The 21854-nt window shown below is 36.0% G+C and overlaps 1 protein-coding gene and 5 non-coding genes across 6 annotated transcripts; 1 reads left to right on the forward strand and 5 right to left on the reverse strand.

The window, feature by feature from the left end:
• Positions 1-5913: 5913 nt before the first annotated feature.
• On the reverse strand, positions 5914-5986 carry TRNAA-UGC. Its single transcript has one exon. It is a non-coding gene; the product is annotated as a tRNA-Ala (tRNA).
• An 817-nt stretch (positions 5987-6803) lies between these two features.
• Positions 6804-6875, reverse strand: TRNAP-AGG. The gene has a single exon. It is a non-coding gene; the product is annotated as a tRNA-Pro (tRNA).
• A 7740-nt stretch (positions 6876-14615) lies between these two features.
• On the reverse strand, positions 14616-14688 carry TRNAA-UGC. Its single transcript has one exon. It is a non-coding gene; the product is annotated as a tRNA-Ala (tRNA).
• A 973-nt stretch (positions 14689-15661) lies between these two features.
• TRNAP-AGG lies at positions 15662-15733 on the reverse strand. Its single transcript has one exon. It is a non-coding gene; the product is annotated as a tRNA-Pro (tRNA).
• Positions 15734-15815: 82 nt separating this feature from the next.
• On the reverse strand, positions 15816-15887 carry TRNAP-AGG. The gene has a single exon. It is a non-coding gene; the product is annotated as a tRNA-Pro (tRNA).
• Positions 15888-15979: 92 nt separating this feature from the next.
• LOC122051394 (expansin-A4-like) lies at positions 15980-21734 on the forward strand. The gene is made up of 5 exons (XM_042612520.1): positions 15980-16222; positions 17373-17483; positions 18422-20413; positions 20496-20808; positions 20883-21734. Exons 3-5 carry the CDS (start codon positions 20284-20286, stop codon positions 21187-21189), a joined length of 750 nt encoding a protein of 249 aa, XP_042468454.1. The 5' UTR covers positions 15980-16222; positions 17373-17483; positions 18422-20283; the 3' UTR covers positions 21190-21734.
• Positions 21735-21854: the final 120 nt, after the last annotated feature.

The raw sequence follows: 21854 nt of genomic DNA on the forward strand, positions 1-21854 counted from the left end.
GTCAAGCCAAAGTTGTGGTTGTCTGATTAGAGTGCTGACCAGGATGATATTACTTTTCAAGAAACACTCGACTCAAGAAGTATACATCCTTTGGTCTTCGAATCTCTTCTAGTCAAAACTATGGTAATTGTTTGATCAGAGTACCGACCAGGATTGTATTTACTCTTCGAGAGACACTAGACTCAAGAAGTATACATCCCTCGGTCTTCCAATCTCGTCGAGCCAAAGTTGTAGCTGTCAGATTGGAGTGTTAACCAGGATTGTATTATTCTTTGAGAGACACCCGACTCAAGAAATATACATCCTTTGATCTTCCAAACTTGTCAACCCATAGTTGTAGTCGTCTGATTGGAGTACTAACCATAATTGCATTTATTCTACGAGAGACACTTGACCCAATTTCTTAGTCAATTCCAACCCGTGTAATTCAATCCTTCTAACTCATCTATTTTGACCTCCACTAAGGTCTCGTTGAGTTAGACTTAAATCTAGCTTTTTGCCAATTGGCTTGATCTTCTATCTGAAGACTTCATTAGCCTACTTTTTGGATAGTTTAAACTCACTATTCTTAACTTTGTGATTTTAATCAAATGACCCGCTCAAAGTCTTGATCATCATTGTTACATTATACCCATCGTATAATTTTGTCATCCATCCTTTTAAGGCATGATTCTCCTATAAGAAAATTTTATCCTTCCTTACAAATAACTCTCCCATCGCTTAAGGTTCACTTTTAGATGTTCTAGAACATCTTTTGATAGTAACCTTATAAGGTACATGTTCTTCAAGTAATATTAGGTTAATCGCTTGAAGATGATTACGGAGAATTTCTCCGATTTCTCTCCAGTAGGAGTGGGACCCATGGTCGCTATAACCGTGAATATCTTCTTAAGACCATTGGAAATTTTATAATTATTGATGGATCTGCTTAGCGTCAATCCAACAATTGGGCTCAGTTAGTCATCTCAACAATGAGTCGATGACTTGAACCGGTGGAGTCGGTATGATGACGTGGACCTTGTTCCATTTATACTCTCGATATACCCTTTCGGTTATCGAGCCACCCTTTCAAGTAATAAATGTACCCTTCTTGGTATCATCACGAGTCATCCCTTTGGATATCGACACACCCCTATAGGGTAAGCTCATCTCTACAGATAAGAATATTAAGGTTGAGGTGAAGGCTAAGCCTTCTTTCCTTACGATGATATTGCCCTTCCCCGGTACTTACAGTTTATCGTCAATTGTCTTCCAAGATATGACTTACGTCTTGAAATAGGAGCACTCTGAATTTTGAGTCTGTTGAATTTTCAAAGCCTTGGAACTTTTAAGAGAGGAGAGCAAGAAGTGACATCAAGAGGAGAATTTACAACTTGAGAATTGAGTGTTTGAATCAAAAGAATGACATGGACCTTGTTCCATTTATATTCTCAATATACCCTTTCGGTTATCGAAACACCCTTTTAAGTAATAAATGTACCCTTCTGTATCATCGTTACCGACTTAATCTCGTCGATCGTCGAGTCATCCCTTTGGATATTGACACACCCCTATAAGGTAAGCTTATCCCTACAAATAAGAATATTAAGGTTGAGGTGAAGGCTAAGTCTTCTTTCCTTACGACGATATTACCCTTCCCCGGTACTCGTCAATTGTCTTCCAAGATACGACTTACGTCTCGAAATAGGAGCACTCTGAATTTTGAGTCTTGTTGAACTTTCAAAGCCTTGGAACTCTTAAGAGAGCAGAGCGAGAAGTGATTTCAAGAGGAGAATTTACAACTTGAGAATTGAGTGTTTGAATCAAAGGAATGAGGTTCCTTTTATAGGGATGAAAGGTTACTTCCAAGAGGTGAAAAGACATGGGATGTGTCTTTTCACTTAAACCTTATTAATTATGAAAAGATATGGGTGTGTCTGTTCACTTAAATATTATCAATCGTCATTAATTTATTTAATTGATTAATCTGATTAATTATTTACTTAATCTATTATAATCTATTATAAATATTAATTAATCAATTAATTAATATTACAATTACGATTAATTTTTTAATCAATCAATAAAATTAATTATAATTTCACACCCCTCAATGGTTCTGCATACTCGAGTTAGCCTTCATTTAATCTTATCCATGAATCCAACACGTGTGAGAGTCAAACTTCAGTCCGATCATATCGAACCAACCCTTCGATAAACATTAATTTTTCATTTACTCAAAAAATTAATTTCCGACGATTTATTAGCGAAATAGCCGTCTTATCTCTATTTAATTTATTGGTCACCAAAACCAATTTTGCAACATTTAACACATCTAACTGAACTGTATAAGCATATGAAATTGACATCTATAATATTTGTTCTGTAAAATTTCTAGTGCATAGATCTTTTGGACATAATTTGTGCTTGGCCTTTTCCCCTTTTGATTTGCCAGTTCTTGATTTCTTATCACACTGTTATTGTCTTTGTGAATTTTTGACAGGCAAAGTGGATAGTATTGCAGAAACAATGTAAGTTAATTTCTGATTGCATACACCAAAAATATCGTCCAATTATTTGTTGTGGAATGATACTAAAAATATTATTTTATTTTGCTTGAGTTCTTTTGAAAACTTTGAAAAATTCAATAAGGCATGAAATATTGGACAAAGAGGATTAAAGAAACGTTAAGCAAACTTGATAGTGGATGATGTTAGATCACATCAAAACCATAACTCTCTGAAACTCACACAGAAAGCCTATAAATGTGGATGAACTTTTATCATGAAAAAACTTGGTTGTAAGGTGAAATTTCAGTATAATTGGCGATGGAAAATCACAAACCAAAACTTTGGTTGAAGAGAGAGGAGCCATTGGCCAAGTATTAACATTCATAACAAGCAACCTATCTTGGAGTTTCAACTTGTGCATGTGCTATGCTTGTACATGTTTTTCACCTGAAACTAGGTTAAATAGAAAACAGAATGTTATAGTAAACATTCTAGTAACACTTTGGTCAATTAACTTAAGGACTTCCATAGTTCCATTCCATGTAGTGTGGATTAAGCAAAAACTCTAGTCAGATGGTTTTTCTGAAGAAGCAAACAAGTAAAGAAAAAGAGAGACTAAATTCTAATCAGGCAGCTTGAATATAAATAGTTGAATTTCAAAATGAAGAGAATGAAATTGTTGCATTCTTGCTTATCCATCACTTTTATCTTTCTTTGAAGGATAAAATAGCTTCTTTATGATGCATCCTATATAATTTAGGCATTAGAAAATTGATTTTTGGGATTTCAATTGATATTTAGGCTTTTTTATATGATCCGCGGCAACATCAAGGTACCAGTTTTAGGTCAAGATTGTTAACATGCTGGTTTATTTATATTACACACTTGCTAAATGTCACCAATTTAGTTTCTGAAATGGAGTGTGACCTATTCTTTGAAAACCAAAATAATCATGTTGCTACTTTGTGGTTTTGGAAACTCCATTTTGCTTTAGCCAAATGCTTCGACACAGATGAAACTTAAGGCGGAAGAGAAAGAGAGACAAAATTAGCTTGTTACTTATTGAACAATTAATATAATAATTTTTTGGTTTCTTGTGCAGGGAGGAGTTTCTAAAAGCTACTGATATGCGGCTCATCAGTCTTAAACAAGATCTGGCCACATCCTGTTCCCGTGCAGTTTCTGCTGGATTCTGTGACAAAAGTGTTTCTGATCTGCTTCTGTTTGCTGAATATTTTGGTGCAAACCGACTAAAGTAAGTTTTGGAACTTTAGACACTGCAATCATCTTATCTTAGTAGCCTAGCTTGCTTCGAATTGTTTTCTGAGTTGTTGAGGAGTTGGTATGCATCAATATTCTGGATACCATTGTTACCCTACTCTCTCTGATTTTTTTTTCCCTAGGCTTTATTGTTTGCACAACTTCCATATTAATGTGTGGAAACAATATCATCTACTTTTTATCTAACATTTTGAAAGTTCTTAGTTTGTAGTTCATTATGTGTTGGCAAAGTGTGAAACATGTGATTCGTCCACTAGCATGAGGAGCATATGTTCTCCATGGTTGCCTTGTAAGCCAGTTTAATTGAATCAATTCAGATTAAACAATCGTGAGTGGGGTTGCCTATTGCAATCCTGGTCATCATTTTTTCTCGTTAGCAACGAAGCCATCATTATGATGGTACTGAAATGGTCAATGCAGAATGACTAAAGAAAGAAAATTAAATATGATAACATGCATTGAAGAAGTCAATAAATGAATGCAATCTTAAGAATATGCAACCTATAGGTAATTAGTTCCCAATATGTATCATTTCTCCTCTTGAGAGGGCCAAAAACTAGTTAAGAATACAAGACAAGAGTATGATTGCTACCGTACACAAGTGACATAATCCATTAAAAGTACATGCATAAATCCTTGTTTTGAATCCATGTTATATCACAAGTACATGCATAAATGGGATGCAATGCTTCAAGAGAAGTGGGGAACCAGCAGGGTTCGGAAGGAAGCAAAAATGAAGGCCATGCGTGACAGCCTAGAACTTAGTCAAGCTGAGATGAACTCCAGACATTCAGGATCTGCTTATAGACAGAGATCAAGATACAGTCATGACCAGGTAAAAGTCTGGAACCTTCTAGTAATAGTTCAACTTCATGTAGCAAAAACCACGTTACTTACCTTAATTTTCAGATTGGCAATAGATGCATGCATATCTGTCGATCCTGTAGTTGCATACTAATTATCCAAGCTTATCATGTTTACATTATTAGATATCAACTCAATACAGTGTCAAGTGTATATAGAGAGGGGGAGAGCTGAAATTATCTGAAATTTGGATTGCTTCTTGCAGGATTATCTGAAATTTCAGTTGCATACATGTTGCACGCTGTTCACAGGTTTCTAATGTTGGCACTTGTCAATTAATGAATTACTAACTAAGGGAAGTCACAGTTTCCTGTCTAAATATGTGGTTTTTCATGTTTCTTAGAACTGCACATTTTAGGATAGAGTGGCATGGCTCAAATGTGAGATTACTAGGATATCTTACTCTGTATCTTATTTGAATACTGTTACAAGGCTGCATTCATCACTTTCGGGCAGTCTAAACCTTTTGATTATCATATAGTTGCATCTTGGAAGGTGTTTTCTTGTACAAGTTTTCAATACCCAAGTTTTCCACTTGTCGCTCAAGTTCATATGCCCGCTCCAATATTCCACCGTTTTCGATAATGTTGATTTCTCCAGGTTACTGAACAGCCATTGTTCTCTGCAGCACATTGCTCCCGCAGCTACATTCCAAACTCTCTCGCACCCTTCAGATTGACAGAGGATCATCTAACTGGAAGCTCCCTAAGAGATAATGTCTCTTCTTTTCTATGCATTTGTGAAAACAAAGATTTCAGACCTGATATCATTAGCTATCTTCTTAACTTCTTTTCAGCACCAGGCTCATCGTTGTCTCTATCATCGCCCCGGAGCAAGGAGTGTAAGCCTAGATGATATTGGATAACCAAAGAGCTCAAAAATATGATACTCCACATTTACATTGGAAACAATACAGTAGAACAAATTTGTTGTAGGATATCCTTCTATTTTTTGTTTGTGAGTTCTTGTTATATATATTTTGCTGTGAATGAACATGTTTAGCTTTGTAAAGATGATGTATTTTCTTTTCTTTTTTTCACTTGTATGAAATCTTTCATATATCAAAATATGTTGCAATACGAAGAAGTACACAATATGTAAGAAAGTGATTTGTGCAAAATATGTGTGTATTTTATTATGATTGTTCATTTTTTTAAAAAACAAACTGTATGAAAATAATTCTAAAATAAATTTGGGATTATGAAAAGGATGGTTCTGGGTTTTTGTAAGTTCTTGAAACTTAACCATTAAAGAATTTAATGAAAAAAGGACAAATTAATGGAGATGTGGAGGATCGAACCCCGTGCCTCTCGCATGCAAAGCGAGCGCTCTACCATTTGAGCTACATCCCCGTTGATATTTCAAAATATAATTATCTTAGATTACCTATACAAAAGCAACATGTATGTATCTGGCTATCTTTCTCAAACATTTTATAAAAAAAAAAAAATATTATCATGGTTTAGGTAGGTAACATGAATAAAAAATCAATTACATTAAATTACTTAAAAATTAAAGAAGGGCTAATGCTCATATTATTCTTAATATTAGAAAATTAAGAACTCAATATAATATATATATATATATCTATATTACATTAAAATACACCAAAGTGGTAAAGCTTGTTAAAATATTGAGATAATAATAGTTATGAAGTTTAATTAATATCAACTCCTTTCCTTTATTTTTTTCTTTTGTGTTTGTGAATTATTTTCTTCCTGATTTAATATTATCTCTTCATAGATTTTATAGCCTATGATCGTTCAGTTCAATCTTAACATGGTGTTTCAATGATATTATATAAAGTACATTATCTTTTTCTCTAAAAAACAAAATGTGACTAATCAATCACTTAGAAATATCCAAAGCATTCAAACTTTTGTATTTTTTTAACTATTAGTTAATGATAAAAATATTTTTTCTAAAAGTTTAATCGGGTTTTAAAAATTTTGTAAAATAGTATAGCACATATTTTAATTCACCAAAATTTCATTAATATCTAGCTCTATATGAATTTAACCTAATGTAAACACTTCAGTATATTAAAACTTAAAAAGAGAGGATGGAATTCGGGACCTCTTACCAAATGTCTACTTGATTACAATTTAAAACTAGTTACTATATCAATTTTACTTAATGTAAATAATTCAATATATTAAAATTAAAAATGGGGCATTCCGAGAATTGAACTCGAGACCTCTCGCACCCTAAGCGAGAATCATACCACTAGACCAAATGCCCACTTGTTTATAAGTTTAACAAAAAATTTATTTTTCAATTTAAAAATATTTCATAATTCACAGAATTATTTTTTGCAAACTTTATTTTTCTGTGAAAATTTATCATATTTTCTGCCCAAGAAAATATTTTTAAAATTTTTTAACTGTTATTGAATTTTTTGTATTTTTTTATAAAATACTAATTTTTAATATTAAAAATTCTCGATCATTCAATTTTTGAAAATTTATTTTTTCTATAAAAATACTTGCTCGATTATATTCTCAGGAAATTTTTCAAGAATTTTCAAGCTTAGAAACTATTTTTAAGTATTTTTTTAAATAAGATACATCTTTCTGTAGAAAAGAATTTATTATTACTTAAATTAATTTCATTTTTTTGTGAAAATTTTATCACTAATTTGGATATGTCTGTTTAACTGTGAAAATTATTTTTTCCAAACTGCTTTATAAATTGCAAAAATTCGGATTTCCAAAATTTAAACTTCATTATTTTTTTTATGAATGTTAGTCAATTTATTTTCCCTTAGAGAGTACTTCAGATTTATATCAATGTTATTTTCCAGGATATCCCCTATTTTTAATGTGATCAAAAGGAGGAGAATTTGAAATTAAGTCTAGGGGGGGTACATTTTTTATTTTGCATTTCATGTTATTAATTGTAAATTATGTACATGTTATTTTACTGTTATTTATTTTGGTTTATCCTAACTTAACTTAACTTGGGTTGCTCACATAAAAAAGGGGGGAGATTGTAAGAACCCGTGGTAGTTTTGATATGATCAACTAAGTCAAGTTAGGTCCTGTTGAGTTTTGATCCTTGTGTGTAAGTGTGCAGGAACTTAGGAGCATAAGAAGTCAAGCGAGAGACGCAGCTAGCGAGAAGGATGACACGAGAAGAAGTTGACGGGCTCAGTGCGTCTGAGGGACGAGGTGCTACGGAAGAGTATACTAGTGGATGAGAAGGAAGCACGCAACGTTTCCTAGGGACGAGAAGGAAGCGCACGACGTTTTTGAGGGATGAAAAGTCGGAGCGGAAGATTGGTCGAGAAGGCTGGAAGATCGAGTGAGTCCAATTCCGGATGACCGAAATCATTCAAACGAGCGAAACCGTAGCGGAAGCCGAGGCAACAAGTCAATCGGAGTTGACTCTTGTCCGAGCGTCGGGCACCCAGAGCTACTCCGAGTGCCCGAACCACTTTGGTGCCAGCCGGGGTGCCTCGACTCCTCGGCGTTGTGAATCAAGATCAACAAGGGTCCAGACGCTTAGAGTGGGATAAAATTTTATCCCGCGCCCGTTGGGTAGCCGTTTGTGAGAAGATAAGATTTGCCACGCTGGGGGCGCCTGGACCGTGCCACGTCAACAAACGGTCAGTTTCGACTAGTGGGCTATAAATAGAGCTATGGTCTTCTCCATTTCGAATAACACACTCTGTATTTCGAATCTCTTTATATTTTTTCACTTCCAAGCTTAATTTCCGTGTACGAGGTTTCTCCGTCTCTGACGTTTTGTTCAAGAAGGAGATCATCATAGTGAGCTTATTTGCCTTAGAGGAGTAGCAATCCTCTGATTGCCAACCAAGTAAACTATTTGTCTCGTACTCATTTTTATTCTGTAATATTTCTTTAAGTGTGTAATCGTTTAAAGCCCGATTGTTCGAGAAAGGTATTTGTTGATTAATAGTGCAAGGCAATTCACTCCCCTCTTGCTAGCCGCAGGGACCTACTACCCTATATTTATTGGTTCACCTGCACGTTTATAGGCTTCATTGGAAGGTTTATGACATTTCAATGCCTTATGGAGATTTTTCATTTTCATCTCGGGGCTTGTGGTTTGTTGAGAGGACAATTTCCCCCACAATTTTCAGGATAAACCGAAAACTTATCAACTTAGCTTTTATCATCTTCTCAATGTTTTAGCCACAACATTCTTAAATCGAGGTGAATGGGATGTTGTTGTTCCTCGCGAAATATTTCTTACGCAATATCATGCATTCTCTCCCTCCATCACCATAGATGATCTTACTTAATTATTTTTTTCAACCATATTTCTAGTGTTTTTAATAAAAAAAAAAAACACACGAGTTCGAATTCTAGAAACAATCTCTTGCAAAAAGCAGGGTAAGATTGCGTACAATGGATCCTTCCCCGGGACCCTGCATAGCGGGAGCTTCGTGCACCGGGCTACCTTTTTTTTATTTATAGTGTTTTTAATGCATTTCGCCCTAATCTTGCTTAAAAGCAAATCTCCATAATTCTAATCTTCTGATTTCACCAAGTTAAAACTATGATTGTCTAATCAAGATGATTACCAAGATTGCACTTGATCTAAAAAATGCTCAATCAAGAAAATATGCGTTACTTAGTCTTCCAATTTCATCGAGCTAGAGGTATGATCGTCGGACTAGAGTGTTGACCAGGATTGCATTTACTATTCAAGAGGTATTTAACTCAAGAAGTATACATCCCTTGGTCTTCCAATCTCATTGAGCCAAAACTATGGTCGTTTGATCAAAGTCCTGACCAAGATTGTATTTGCTCTTCGAGAGACATCAAACTCAAGAAGTATACATCCTTTGATCTTCCAATCTCGTCGAGCTAAAGTTGTGGTTGCCCGATTGGAGTGCTGACCAGGATGGTATTACTTTTCAAGAAACACTAGACTCAAGAAGTATACATCCTTTGGTCTTCTAATCTCTTCGAGTCAAAACTGTGGTTGTTTGATCTGAGTACTGACCAGGATTGTATTTACTCTTCAAGAGACACTAGACTCAAGAAGTATGCATCCCTCGGTCTTCCAATCTCGTCGAGCCAAAGTTGTAGCTGTCTGATTAGAGTGCTAACCAAGATTGTATCATTCTTCGAGAGACACTCGACTCAAGAATATACATCCTTTGATCTTCTAAACTTATCAAGCCATAGCTGTATTCGTCCGATTGGAGTACTAACCATGATTGCATTTATTCTATGAGAGACACCTGTCTCAATTTCTTAGTCAATTCCAACCCATGTGATTCAATCCTTATAACTTATCTATTTTGACCTCCACTGAGGTCTCATTGAGTTAGACTTAAATCTAGTTTTTTGCCAATTGGCTTGATCTTCTATATGAAGACTTCATTAGCCTACTTTTTGGATAGTTTAAACTCACTATTCGTAACTTTGTGATTTTAGTCAAATGACCCCCTCAAAGCCTTGACCATCATTGTTACATTATACCCATCGTATAATTTTATCGTCCATCCTTTTTAGGCATGGTTCTCCCATAAGAAAATTTTATTCTTCCTTGCAAATAACTCTCCCATCGCTTAAGGTTCAGTTTTAGATACTTTAGAACATCTTTTGATAGTAACCTTATAAGGCACATGTTCTTCAAGTAATATTAGGGTAATCACTTGAAGATGATTATGGAGAATTTCTCCGATTTCTCTCCAGTAGAAGTGAGACCCATGGTCACTATAATCGTGAATATCTTCTTAAGACCATTGGAAAATTTATAATTATTGATGGATCTACTTAGTATCGATCCAACAATTGGGCTCAGTTAGTTATCTCAACAATGAGTTGATGACTTGAATCCGTGGAGTCGGTATGACGACGTGGACCTTGTTCCATTTATATTCTCAATATACCCTTTCGGTTATCGAGACACCCTTTTAAGTAATAAATGTACTCTTTTTGGTATCATCGTTACCGACTTAATCTCGTCGATCGTCGAGTCATCCCTTTGGATATTGACACACCCCTATAAGGTAAGCTTATCCCTACAAATAAGAATATTAAGGTTGAGGTGAAGGCTAAGTCTTCTTTCCTTACGACGATATTGCCCTTCCCCGGTACTCGTCAATTGTCTTCCAAGATACGACTTACGTCTTGAAATAGGAGCACTCTGAATTTTGAGTCTTGTTGAACTTTCAAAGCCTTGGAACTCTTAAGAGAGCAGAGCGAGAAGTGATCTCAAGAGGAGAATTTACAACTTGAGAATTGAGTGTTTGAATCAAAGGAATGAGGTTCCTTTTATAGGGATGAAAGGTTATTTCCAAGAAGTAAAAAGACATGGGATGTGTCTTTTCACTTAAACCTTATTAATTATGAAAAGATATGGGTGTGTCTTTTCACTTAAATGTTATCAATCATCATTAATTTATTTAATTGATTAATTTGATTAATTATTTACTTAATCTATTATAAATATTAATTAATCAATTAATTAATATTACAATTACGATTAATTTTTTAATCAATCAATGAAATTAATTATAATTTCACATCCCTCAATGGTTCTGCATACTTGAGTTAGCCTTCATTTAATCTTATCCATGAATCCAACACGTGTGAGAGTCAAACTTCCGTCCGATCATATCGAACCAACCCTTCAATAAACATTAATTTCTCATTTACTCAAAAAATTAATTTACGACGATCTATTAGCGAAATAGCCGTCTTATCTCTATTTAATTTATTGGTCACCAAAACCAATTTTGCAACATTTAACACATCTAACTGAACTGTATAAGCATATGAAATTGACATCTATAATATTTGTTCTGTAAAATTTCTAGTGCATAGATCTTTTGGACATAATTTGTGCTTGGTCTTTTCCCCTTTTGATTTGTCAGTTCTTGATTTGTTATCACACTATTATTGTCTTTGTGAATTTTTGAAAGGCAAAGTGGATAGTATTGCAGAAACAATGTAAGTTAATTTCTGACTGCATACACCAAAAATATCGTCCAATTATTTGCTGTGGAATGATACTAAAAATATTATTTTATTTTGCTTGAGTTCTTTTGAAAACTTTGTAAAATGCAACAAGGCATGAAATATTGGACAAAGAGGATTAAAGAAACGTTAAGCAAACTTGATAGTGGATGATGTTAGATCACATCAAAACCATAACTCTCTGAAACTCACACAGAAAGCCTATAAATGTGGATGAACTTTTATCATGAAAAAACTTGGTTGTAAGGTGAAATTTCAGTATAATTGGCGATGGAAAATCACAAACCAAAACTTTGATTGAAGAGAGAGGAGCCATTGGCCAAGTATTAACATTCATAACAAGCAACCTATCGTGGAGTTTCAACTTGTGCATGTGCTATGCTTGTACATGTTTTGCACCTGAAACTAGGTTAAATAGAAAACAGAATGTTATAGTAAACATTCTAGTAACACTTTGGTCAATTAACTTAAGGACTTCCATAGTTCCATTCCATGTACTGTGGATTAAGCAAAAACTCTAGTCGGATGGTTTTTCTGAAGAAGCAAACAAGTAAAGAAAAAGAGAGGCTAAATTCTAATCAGGCAGCTTGAATATAAATAGTTGAATTCCAAAATGAAGAGAATGAAATTGTTGCATTCTTGCTTATCCATCACTTTTATCTTTCTTTGAAGGATAAAATAGCTTCTTTATGATGCATCCTATATAATTTAGGCATTAGAAAATTGATTTTTGGGATTTCAATTGATATTTAGGCTTTTTTTATATGATCCGCGGCAACATCAAGGTACCAGTTTTAGGTCAAAGATTGTTAACATGCTGGTTTATTTATATTACACCCTTGCTAAATGTCACCAATTTAGTTTCTGAAATGGAGAGTGACCTATTCTTTGAAAACCAAAATAATCATGTTGCCACTTTGTGGTTTTGGAAACTCCATTTTGCTTTAGCCAAATGCTTCAAGACAGATGAAACTTAAGGCGGAAGAGAAAGAGGGACAAAATTAGCTTGTTACTTATTGAACAATTAATATAATAATTTTTTGGTTTCTTGTGCAGGGAGGAGTTTCTAAAAGCTACTGATATGCGGCTCAAAGATATGTACTTTGTGGATGTATATGTACTTTGTGGTGCCTTTCCTATTCCAAGATATCAAACATTAACAATTCTCAATGTATTTTCAGTGCCAAAGCTGTTATCACTATATGATGAGGTTGTTCTGGATCATATTGAACACTTAATTAAAGTTGGAGTGGCTATGTCTGATTATTTGCTTGTCAGTTAATATCAATGGGAGAGCTGTAGTAAAATTAATACATCATGGAAAATAGATATGTGAAGACCTTATTTTAATTACTTAACTATTCTTTTTCTCTTTCTTGCATGTGTTCAATAACTTTCTCACCTCCTGTATTTCCATTATACTACCACTCCATATATAGTGAAAGATGTTAAGGTCCTCCTGTTGTGGTACTTTTGTGAGATTGATTATGCTATCTTGCTTGGCTTTTTTGGATGTTTTTCTAATCTCCTACTTTTTTTTAACTTTTACAACTCACACTATTGGCATCAGAGAAGTTGGAGCATGCCCAACCTACTCAACAGCATTTTGATATGGCAGTGCCAGAGGAGCCTTTTCTATCTGGTTCATCAGCCAAAGATCCTTCCCCATGCAGTGGAGGAAACTCTAGGTGGTTAAGTGGGCAGGATCGAATTAACCTCTTCGAAAACAAGCAGAAAGAACTCTCTGCAAGTTCTAAGAATATCAGCTCATCAAGTGTTTCTAATACACTAATACAAACATAAGGTGAGCACCAAAGGCTTTCTTCTCATGTGCCAGAAAAGTCAGTATTCAGAAGATGGGGTGACATGGGCTTTGAGAGTCACAGAAGCAACACTAGTTTCAATTGCAAGAATAGGGGTGGTGTTGCTTTTGGAACTTCTACATCTGGTAATTTCCTATATCTGTCCCAAAATAGAACCGGAGTCACTGAGATTACTAGCTTGAAGGATAGTGCAACATCTCAATGCAGGTTAGATGTTAAAGGACACAAGGCACCAAGCCCCTGTTCTACTTTGACATCATCATTCTCCTTTTACAATGGTTTAACAGGGGATAGAAACTGTAATGAGGAAGATTAGAAAGCTTCTAACCTCATGACCATGGCCAGAACAATCTCAGAGAACAATCAGGGCATACATTACCTGAGTGCTTCTGTTGGCAGGGTGTATCAGTGTGGATTAGATGATCAAGATGCTTTCAGTATTGACCAAAATTTTTTTTCTGAAACAAACAAAAAATCTGGCTCTATGAGCTTCAGATCTAGTCGAAGTCAATTGAAATTCGACAACAATGTGCAAATAGTGCAAACTGCATCTGTTACTGAGCAGGTTAGATTGAGAGGTCAAGGTGAGCAGATTCAAACTGGGGGCATTTCTTCTCAAGCCAGTGATATTAGGTTCAAAGATCACAGCGAGGTAGTTAACAAATTATGCACATTTGGGAGAACAGTAGATAATGAATAGACAACGAAAGGTCCATCAGCTTCTCAGATTTGCTTTGAAAATTCACCAGAGTTATCTACAGAAGGTGATTTATTAACTTCTCAATCTCAGCACACAATTTTCCCTGAAAAAGTAGAGGAAGCAAGGAAAAGAAATTCCACTGCCTCTCATAGAACTTTTGGAACTTCTGAAGGTAAGAAAAGTGGACATATCAATCACCATGACTGGAATTGGCATCAATTATCTGAATCAGAGACTGAACGACTACATAATCAAACAAATTTCTCAGGTGCAGATGAAGTAAGATATGTTAAAATAGACTACATGCCTACTATTCCTGTCTTGACGTCTAATAAATTTGCAGAGAGTTCTGGGTTTTTGTATGAAAATAAATTTAAAATAAAACAAACTGTATGAAAATAATTCTAAAATAAATTTGGGATTATGAAAAGGATGGTTCTGGGTTTTTGTAAGTTCTTGAAACTTAAACCATTGAAGAATTTAATGGAAAAAAAGGTAGTGGAGATGCGGGGGATCGAACCCCGTGCCTCTCGCATGCAAAGCGAGCGCTCTATCATTTGAGCTACATCCCCATTGGGATTTGAGAACATAATTGTCTTTGATTACCTAGACAAATGCAACATGTATGCATCTGCCTGTCTTTCTCAAACATTTTATAAAAAAAATTATTATCATGGTTTATTTTATTAAGGTAGGTAACATGAATCAAAAATCAATTACATTAAATTACTTAAAAATTAAAGAAGGGCTCATGCTCATATTATCCTTAATATTAGAAAATTAAGAACTCTATATATATATATATATATATACACATTAAAATACACCAAAGTGGTAAAGCTTGTTAAAATATTGAGATAATTATAGTTATGAAGTTTAATTCAATATCAACTCCTTTCCTTTGTTTTTTCTTTTGTGTTTGTGAATTATTTTCTTCCTGATTTAATATTATCTCTTCTTAGATTTTATAGCCTATGATCGTTCGGTTCAATCTTAACATGTTGTTTCAATGATATTATATTAAGTACATTATCTTTTTCTCTAAAAAGCAAAATGTGACTAATAAATCACTTAGAAATATCCAAAGCATTCAAACCTTTGTATTTTTTTAACTATTAGTTAATGATAAGAATATTTTTTCTAAAAGCTTAATCGCGATTAAAAATTTTGTAAAAATTGTATAGCACATATTTTAATTCACCAACATTTTATTAATATCTAGCTCTATATGAATTTAACCTAATGTAAACACTTCAGTATATTAAAACTTAAAAAAGAGAGGATGGAATTTGGGACCTCTTACCAAATGTCTACTTGATTACAATTTAAAACTAGTTACTATATCAATTTTACTTAATATGTAAAGAATTCAATATATTAAAATAAAAAATGGAGAATTCCAAGAATTGAACTCCAGACTTCTCACACCTTAAACGAAAATCATACCACTAGACCAAATACCTACTTATCTATAATTTTAATTTAATCTAATATAAACACTTTAGTATATTAAAATTTTAAAAAAAAGAGATTTGAACGAAAAATGGAGCATTCCGAGAATTGAACTCAGGACCTCTCGCACCCTAAGCGAGAATCATACCACTAGACCAAATGCCCACTTGTTTATAGATTTAATTTCATTTAATATAAACACTTTAGTATATTAAAATTTTAAAACAAAGAGATTTGAACGAAAAATGGGGCATTCCGAGAATTGAACTCGGGACCTCTCGCACCCTAAGCGAGAATCATACCACTAGACCAAATGCCCACTTGATTTTAAATTTAATTTATATTTATTTCTAGGTATTATTTAACTTCTTTTAAACCCTAGAATGCACGATGACGGAATAAATAGCTGCATACATGGAGGAATTCTTGGTCTCAGCCGCCGCATCGCTTTCGGTTCCTGATACGTCCCTGCTCCGGCGGCAGAATGCGGCGACCTTGCCGCCGCCAATTTGTCTTCTCCTTCGGAGACGGTACCGCAATGGCGTTCGATTCATCGCTCAATCTGCATAGAGAGTCCCTGTTCCAGTATCGGGCAAATCTGGCGCCCGTGCTGCTGGACTCTTCGTGTTCGTCTTCGGATACGCTATTTCATGGGTATCTTCCTTCCACACTGCCAAATCTGTGAATAATTATTCTGCGCGAGGTTAACCATTCGCTCTCTATTGTCCTCTTTTGGACCGATTTGTAGAGGAGTAGGATCTCAATTTCATTGATTTTTAAGACTGTGTTTACTGATTTTCATTGAGAAAATGCCTTTACCAACATTAACATATCCTCAATTGAAACTATCATGTTCTCACATCTTACAAGATATATCAATTTTGGCTAACTAATCGACATTGCCTTAGACATCCCGGATCAAACACTAAACAAGCTCATGATCCCTTGCAATCAAAATTCTCAAGAAGCAGGCATATGCCTATCAGGCGCTATTCTGTTAAGCCAAGAATCTAATAGCAAAAGTTTTGACTTTTGAGTTTGCTCATGTGTATTGAAGAGCAGTTCCGATTGAGCTCTTTTCCATTTTTCTCTTTCGGTTGATTTGCTTTCTTTCCTGTTTTTTAATTCCTCCGAAAAATGGAATGCTGTGCAGATTTTGTTAATGGGAGTTCTGATCTTTCTCCTAAGTGAAATATAACTACAGATGATCAAACAATGACAAAATATTAACTGTATGCTTTTGCTATTGCTGGCACAAACTCATAGGCTGCCTTTTTCCATGGTTAATGTTTAGTATACCTGCAATTCAGTGGTTTGATTTTTGCAACTGGCCGAGCTGACTGGTTGGAGCATTGCCAGGCAGTAAGTTAGAACAGTTGCATATATAAAAGAGCACAAACCAGCTCCGGGTTGCATAATTTTTGTAGCCCAGATTGACAGTTGCTCCACAATCAAAAACATCAAATAAGTATTCTTGTGATCAATTATAATATCATGTCAGCAGACCTGCTAGTAAAACTTGATCTTTTCCTTTCGGATTATGTAAAATGTGAATCAAAGTGTCTTTCTGTCACACATATTTATGTTGTCCTATTGGAAACATGATGCTGGACCATACATTCATTTCTTTTTCAACCCATGCTGTTTTGTTTTTTATTTCCAACTAATATTTTAGATAATAGCTACTCCTAAAAGGAGTTTAAATCATGCAAAACTTATTTTGGGTCTTAGTTTTTTCCCCCTCAATATTTTTCATTAAATTCTAGGACAATAATATCTCTCTCTGCCTTATACCATGTACCAGAAAAAGCTTGAAGCTTCTGACCTTGAAGAGGCTATTCTGATTTCTGATCATCTCTGGAAAAGGATTGGGATAAATGTAGTTACAGATTGTATCAATTCTAGCTTGATGATGGTAATACCTTTTCCTTTTTTGGTTTTGCATCAGGAAATTTTTTCCTAATATTACTAAGGACCTATATTTTTCCTTTTAATCAAAATAAAAGGGTCATATACTTTTTATTAGTAAGGCAAGATTTACTTAACTGCTCGTCTGTGCCTGTTAATGATTTTAAACTTTGTTGATTTCTTCATGTGGTCTTTAACTATCTCTGTTGATGGGCACAGGGTGTAACAGCCAGAGTAGTTTATCTTCATTAGCATCAAGCACATTGTTCTTGTGCTTAGAGATCTACCTGATACTGTGTTTTGCCATAATAGTTTTCGTTGTACAAGATTTATGCTTATTTGTTCTTTTAAAATATGGCTTATGCTTATATACTCATGGATGGATTATAACACAACACGTCAACACCAAAAGTACACTTCAAGAAGTTCATTATTGCACCAATCTCTCTGAACGTAACCTTCCATATCTTCCCTACAGTTGTGCTTGTCGCTGCTATAGCATATATGTATATTTCCATATTTCTTCATATCACAATATGAAGAATAACAACTGCAGCTATTGCATATATAGTCACATGGTTCATCACAACTAGTCATAAGTCATTCACTATCACTTGCATTATTTTCAGCAAAAGTGAAGAAGCTGAGTTCAAGTATAACGAGTATCCACATAAAATAATAGCCCTGTTGAAGAAGAAACTCGTTTTCGCATTGAAAAAAATTGATCAAAATATGACAAGTTTTACCTTGTCAGTCATACATGTGATTCTCATATTTACATTCGTTGATTCCAAGTAATCACATTCTTTAAAAATATTATTCTATGAGAAGCAAACAGGTTGGAAAATAACTTTGGCTTGTTTGGAGTAGATTTTTTTTCCCTGTAAAGCTCTTATTTTTTTTTCATTCGCTAACACAATGTTTTGTTTACCAATGATTTTACAGCATGCTAGACACTGATGAGGAAGAGTTTGCGTCTGTCGATCTCTCTCTTTTTTTTTTTGCCAACAATTAGATGTGTCGATTTTTGAGTGCATTCATTCTTTCAATACTAAGTGTATTCTCATTTAAAATTGAGTGCACTTAATATCCTTATCCTTTTAGGAAGCACACTGTGAAGAACTCTATTCTCTGTCAGTGGCCTGTTGTTATTGTGCAAATTAGGAGGTAGGAGAATCAAATAGTTTAATCAAGATGAGTAGAGATTAGCTTTCCAGGAGTTTTGACATTCTTTCAGATTAAATTGATAAAAGCTGTCTGTTTGAAAATACCAAGAGTTGAACTTGTGAAAGCTTTTATGTTGTCTTTGGGGGGTATAATAAATGAGAATATTATCTTAATATGTCACCTTGACATGGAAGAATAATTCTAGCATTATTGGATAATGCAATGGGAAAAAGAATGCCTCCACAAACTTCTTATGACCTTGAAATGCCATATAACATCACAAGAATATCATTAGTGAATTTGATGGTAATAGGCCAAGCAAAAGATTGTGTTAAACCTATATAGATCCCTCGATAGAGTTTTCTATCGGAGGTGCTATGTTCATCATGTAATATGGAGTCAAAAGATTGCGATGGATCTAAACATGGCACGACTATAAAGAAGGCATCCGACTTTGTGTTTGAAATAGGCACCCTTCTTGCTTTATTCTCCTCGCTCCTTTTCTTTCCATTTCCTTGAAGGAATTTCTCAGCGATGGATAGGAATAGTTATCTTGAGCAAGCAATGGCCAAAGTAATAAAGGTCTCTCAGAGGTCGGTGAGTGTATATAAGTTATGCTTTGGATTTACTACTTTTGCCACACTCACAGAGTGAGATGAATAGTTTGAAAAAGTTACCTTTCAATTTGCTCACAAAGATCATTATTCCAAGCCAAACCTACCAAATCTATTCAAAGTAAATCTGCCGCGGAAGCAGCACAAAACAGAATTTCATATTCTAGCACTGAATTATGAAAACTTACCCTCAGAAACAACAAAAAGAGGAGTTGAAGGCATCACGGATAAGTGAACAAGATAAAGTACGCCAAAAAGAGTGGTGTTTAGAGAAAAGGAATTCACTAAAGTCGCAAAGGAACAAAGTTGGTTATCAGCAGTTAAAGCAACAACTAACATCTCTCTACTGAGGTTTTTTGTTCTTCCATCATTCTAAACGCTACATCACACACCACTCAAATAAACAAACTCTGTCTCTCAACTCGGACGAATCCTACATATTTCAAAACGGTTTCGCTGTCACAATTGTTTCCAGTCCATATATATGAGTATGAGCTTCTGGCAGTGTAGAATAGGGTGGCTTAAGCTGAATAGGAAAATGTGAGGTAGATGCCTAGCCGTCTTTCTCACCCACTTTATTGTGGTGATAATGAAGGGGAAAACCTTTAGAATTGGTGATGACATAACAAGATTATTCTACAATTACATGCAGAAAGAGCATTGCCCTCATTCACTCTTTTTTCTTTCATCATAAGAAAATTGTTCCATATTTGTAACCAGCTTTAGCTAATCAAGAGGGTTCTGTAACAAATGAAAGAAAAGTTAGGGTTAGTAAATAGAGAAAGAGAAATGTAATAGCTTATTGCAACTTAAAACCCTAACTTCCTCCCAAACAAAGTCAAAAAAGCCAGTCAAATGGAACACTAGAAAGATAGTACAAAACAAAACAAAATAAAAACTCGACCACCTTATGCATCTATCTATATATATGCTCTTCCTCTCCATCAGCTAACCCACACTGCTCTTCCACAAACCCTCTCTTCTTCCTTGTTCTTGCCCTTCCCTAAACCACATACAGAACAGAGCATGGCGCTCGTCGGACTTCTTCTGCCTGCCATTCTCTCCTGGTTCTCTGCTGCACAAGGGTATGGCTACGGAGGATGGTCCGGTGCTCATGCCACCTTCTATGGCGGAAGTGATGCCTCTGGGACAATGGGTATCTTCACGGCTCAGAGTCATCATCCTTCAGGTTGTTCACGTCCGCTCCATTAAAAATGATCTGATGAAACTGTTTTCAGGTGGAGCTTGTGGCTACGGGAATCTGTACAGCCAAGGTTACGGCACCAACACGGCGGCTCTGAGCACCGCCCTCTTCGACGACGGCTTCGCCTGCGGCTCCTGCTATGAGCTCAGATGCGTGGACGATCCGCGGTGGTGCCTTCCGGGCTCCATCGTGGTGACCGCCACCAACTACTGCCCGCCCAACTACGCCCTCCCCAACGACGACGGAGGCTGGTGCAACCCTCCCCGGCAGCACTTCGACCTCTCGCAGCCGGCCTTCCTCCGCATTGCGCAGTACAGGGCCGGAATCGTGCCGGTTGCTCACCGAAGGTGAGTGTTGCTCAGCTGATTTTTTTTTTCCCCTTAGTCGCCGCGATTGATGCCCTCATTCGTGGTACATGCAGGGTGCCATGCCGGAGACGAGGAGGGATGAGGTTCACCATGAACGGCCACTCCTACTTCAACCTGGTGCTCATCACCAACGTGGGGGGTGCCGGCGACGTGCGCGCTGTGTCCGTCAAAGGTTCAGGAACGGAGTGGCAGTCCATGTCCAGGAACTGGGGCCAGAACTGGCAGAGCGGCGCGCGCCTCGACGGCCAAGCGCTCTCCTTCAAGGTAACCGCCAGCGACGGCCTCACCGTCGTCTCCTACAACGTCGTCCCTGCGTGGTGGTCGTTCGGCCAGAGCTACAGCGGCGGCCAGTTCGACTAGCAGCCCTTCTAGAACGAACTAGTATGGAGTTAAGTTGGTAGTGGTGGACTCTTAATTACCACCCTCCATGTTTGTGTCGAGGACTTAGGACCCTAGTTTGGATCAGTGCGATCCTCCTAATTAAGTGTTATTGTTGTATTGAGCCATCTGCATGGCAGTTCAACCATGCATACGAAGGCGATGAACTTTGAGCTACGACAACTGTTGCTGAGTTAAATCTACAAAAGAATGTTGCAGAAGCATACTAATTACTAAAACATACAGATGAGTCTCATCTTGGATTGCCCTGAGGAGGAAGAGAGATTATGAGGATTTTTTTGGTACGAGTTCCGGGGCAGGGGATTCTGAGACTGCATGTGGGTTCCTGAAGATCTGATGCTGTGTCGAAACTTTTTGTCAGAGAATTAAGAGAAACGAGATGGTTGGTGAACAGGTAGTTGGCTGAGTTAATAATAGAAGAAGGGTTGGGGCTCGTTCTGGCGTTGGACTCGAATGGATCGACAAGGGTGATCTGTTCTGGAACTGATGCAGCAATGAGGAAGCACAGCTGCAGGCAAGAAATCAGTATAAGAATTCAGATAATGCATTAGGAAACTAGGCAGGGAACAGAACCATGCTTGACGAAAAAATATTCTCACTCAAACAAACCTGAGCCGTCAAAAGGT

This window comes from Zingiber officinale, chromosome 3A, assembly GCF_018446385.1.
Source record: "Zingiber officinale cultivar Zhangliang chromosome 3A, Zo_v1.1, whole genome shotgun sequence".
NCBI classification, from domain to species: Eukaryota; Viridiplantae; Streptophyta; class Magnoliopsida; order Zingiberales; family Zingiberaceae; genus Zingiber; species Zingiber officinale.

Excerpts from the sequence above, each read along its gene's own strand:
- LOC122051394 (XM_042612520.1), top strand. The coding sequence starts at position 20,284 with ATGGCGCTCGTCGGACTTCTTCTGCCTGCCATTCTCTCCTGGTTCTCT. Across the intron at positions 20,414-20,495 it reads TGATGCCTCTGGGACAATGG|GTGGAGCTTGTGGCTACGGG; the intron begins GTATCTTCACGG and ends AACTGTTTTCAG. Across the intron at positions 20,809-20,882 it reads GTGCCGGTTGCTCACCGAAG|GGTGCCATGCCGGAGACGAG; the intron begins GTGAGTGTTGCT and ends TGGTACATGCAG.